Source organism: Babylonia areolata, chromosome 17, assembly GCF_041734735.1.
Source record: "Babylonia areolata isolate BAREFJ2019XMU chromosome 17, ASM4173473v1, whole genome shotgun sequence".
Classification (NCBI taxonomy): domain Eukaryota; kingdom Metazoa; phylum Mollusca; class Gastropoda; order Neogastropoda; family Buccinidae; genus Babylonia; species Babylonia areolata.
Window position 1 is genome coordinate 19,873,291 of NC_134892.1, and position 3,429 is coordinate 19,876,719.

General features: G+C 48.4%; 1 protein-coding gene across 1 annotated transcript in view; it reads right to left on the bottom strand.

The window, feature by feature from the left end:
- The window catches only part of LOC143291540 (monocarboxylate transporter 5-like), a 28,692-nt gene extending 26,095 nt beyond the window's left edge, over window positions 1–2,597 (bottom strand). Inside the window, exons 1-3 of the mRNA XM_076601441.1 lie at window positions 2,342–2,597; window positions 1,998–2,141; window positions 969–1,117 (exon numbers count right to left, since the gene is read on the bottom strand). Of these exons, the coding sequence (XP_076457556.1) occupies window positions 969–1,117; window positions 1,998–2,141; window positions 2,342–2,597 (549 nt within the window). The remainder of the gene's footprint in view (window positions 1–968; window positions 1,118–1,997; window positions 2,142–2,341) is intronic.
- Between the last annotated feature and the right edge of the window lie 832 nt (window positions 2,598–3,429).

Below are 3,429 nucleotides of genomic sequence, written 5' to 3' on the forward strand. Positions count from 1 at the left end.
CCCCCTCGTGTGTATACGCAAGCAGAAGATCAAATACGCACGTTAAAGATCCTGTAATCCATGTCAGCGTTCGGTGGGTTATGGAAACAAGAACATACCCCAGCATGCACCCCCCCGAAAGCGGAGTATGGCTGCCTACACGGCGGGGTAAAAACGGTCATACACGTAAAACCCAATCGTGTGCATACGAGTGAACGTGGGAGTTGCAGCCCACGAACGCAGAAGAAGAAGAAGAAGATCACCCTATTAGTCAGGCATCTGCTTAGCAGATGTGGCGTAGCGCATACGGACTTGTCCGAACACAGTGACGCCCCCTTGAGTAACTGAACTGAACTGAACTACTTAGCGCCCACCTTCGGTCAAAAGCCGAGCTCACAGCACTTCACAAACACAGAGTCATTTGTACAACAGGCTGCCTACCTCGGTAGAGTCGACTGACAGCTAGCACTGGGTGCTCATCATTCGTTTCCTATGTCATTTTATACTCTCTCTTAATCTAAACAGATTACAAATGGAGAAAACTGTCGACATCAACAAACATACATAATATACATGCACAGCTTCAGTTTTAGTTTCTCAAGGAGGCGTCACTGCGTTCGGACAAATCCATATATGCTACACCACATCTGCTAGGCAGAAGCCTGACAGCAGCATAACCCAACGCGCTTGTCAGGCCTTGAGTGTATGCTTATATATTTGTCTACCTATCAGAGTGGATTTCTTTTTACATAATTTGGCCAGAGGACAACACTCTCGTTGCCGTGGGTCCTTTTTCAGTGCGCCAAGTGCGTGCTGCACACGGGACCTCGGTTTATCGTCTCATCCGAAAGACTGGACGCTCAGTTTCATTTTTCCAGTCAAACTTGAGAGAAAGGGCGAGAGCGGGATTCGAACCCACACCCTCGCGAACTCTCTGTACTGGAAAGCTGAGCGTCTTCACCATTGTCCACTCTCCTTCAGGCACAGACCTCCAGCAGATACTGGGAGAGCGGGGCAAAGACGATGGTACCGATGCCAGACCCACAGACAGCGATGCCAGTGGCCAGCGCTCTCTTCCTCTCGAAGTAGTACCCCACACTGACGATAGCCGGCAGGTAGATCATGCCCAGGCCAAACCCTGCCCGTGCACACACACACACACACACACACACGCACGGTACGCACGCACACGCACGCTCGCACGCATACACACGCACATATATCCACACACACACATACATCCACAGAAACACACGCACAAGCACACACACACACACACACACAAAGAAGAAAAACAACACACACGTACATACATGTACACCAACACATGCACGCACGCACGCACACACACACACACACACACACACACACACACCATTTGTAGACAGTATCAAGTATATGTCCAAGTTTATACTTGAACAATTTTCGTATTTTTCTTGAAAATATTTGCCTACAAAGACAGTGTGAGATGTGATTACTACACAGCACAGTAAGGTGAGATACACAGGCACAGTGTGACGAGTGAGTGAGTCACAGCCAAGGTAACATGTGATTACTGCAAAGACAGAGTGAGATGTGATTACTTCACAGGCAAAGTAAGAGATACACAAACTTAGAGAGATGAGAATGCTACACAGCCACAGAAAGATCAGGAATGAAGTAGGCTTACCGCCAAAACCCCCATAGGTAAGGAAGAAGCCTATCGTGATTTTTTTTAGGGGGGTGTTTTTTGTGTGTGTTTTTTTTTTAGGAGATAATCAGAGGGATTCACTGTTCAAAACCCCACCAGAGAGCATGAGCCCTATCGTGTTTGCTTCTTTTCAATGAACAGAATTAGAAGGAAGTCGGATTCACCACCCATCACCCCATAGGACAGCATAAAGCCTATCGTGTTTGTTTCTAAAGGAACCAATCAGAGCAAAGACTGTCTCACTGCCAATCAACCCACAGGTCAGCATAAGGCCTATCGTTTTCTGTTTCTTTCCAAAGGAACCAATCAGAGAGAAGGACTGACTTACCGCCCATGACCCCATAGGTCAAAATGAGGATGTCGACAGAGGGCGCGATGGTGCTGAGCAGGAAGGCCAGTGCTGCCACCACACTGCCCGCCACGGCCACTGGCCGACAGCCGAACTTGTTGATGAGTCCGCTGACCACGGGACCTGGGGTACACACACACACACACACACACACACACACACACACACAGAGTTTCAAGGAGGAGTCAAATTGTACGGAATGATCCGTTATACGCTACCCCATTCTTTGCACAAAACAACAGCGCCAACACTAACACCAGCACACCACAACAAAACCACAGAAACACAAAACCAACAACAAGAAACACAACGCCACGACTCACCAATGATGTTGTACAGCCCACAAAGCAGTGACCCCACCAGGGACACCTTGCCCAGGTCACTCTCCTGGAAGAAGTCCGCGAATACCAGCAGGAAGACCCCGAATGAGTATCCGACCCCGTCCACGATGAAATTGCAGAAGAGGGAGGCAAAGACGATCACCCAGCCCCACCCCCCGTCCGGAGGCATTGGGATGTGACGCTCAATACCTTTCGTTCCTTCAGCTGAGTCCGGGAATTCTGGTCGTTGTTTCTCCATGGTGGGGGGTTTCTCCAATTTGGTGGTGATGATTTGGGACTTGATAGGAGGAGGAGGAGGAGGAGGAGGAAGAGACCGATGAGGAGGGTAGGAGGAGGAGGAGGAGCAGGAGGGGGGATTTTTTGGCGTGGGTCCTTTCCCGGGTGCGAGGGGGGCGGAGGATCGGGATGGCGTTCCTCTCCCCTCGGTGGGCGACGGTGGGGATTTCTTGGTGACGGCGGTGGTGATGGTGTCTGGGGAGACCATGGCTGCTTGCTTCTGGTGGGTGGGACCAATGGATGACCTGTTCCTTGTAGTGCAGGAGGTTGGACCCAGAGGAAGCTGGAATGATGAAAGTGGTTTCTGTTCCGTCAGACGATCTAGAAGAAAAAAAAATCACATATTGAATAGAAAGCAGTGTTGATGTGATGGTGGTTGCTTTGTTTATTTACTAGTGGGATCCAACCACGGATGTTCTGTTCAGAAACAAATAGTCTAATCCTCAATGCTATGGCGCATCTCACTTTGATTTGATATTCAAAGCTATGGGTCTTTTTGGGGGCGATAAAAGTATTATTGCATTTGAGGTAATAACACCATTTAGATAAAGTTTTCTTGACACATCTCGATTATTAAAAAAAAAAATCTTTTAATTCGACCATAAAGGAGAAGTTGACATCAACTCAGGCAACATGTTTAGATCAGCACAAATGAGTCCGACAACAGGTTGACCGAAACTGAAAGAAACGTTTGATAAATTTTTTTCTTTTATGTTCATTCCAGTTAAATCAGTACCTAAGATGGAGTCTCCCGTCGGTCCGACGGATGAGAAGCCAGGCAGGCTTATCTGTCG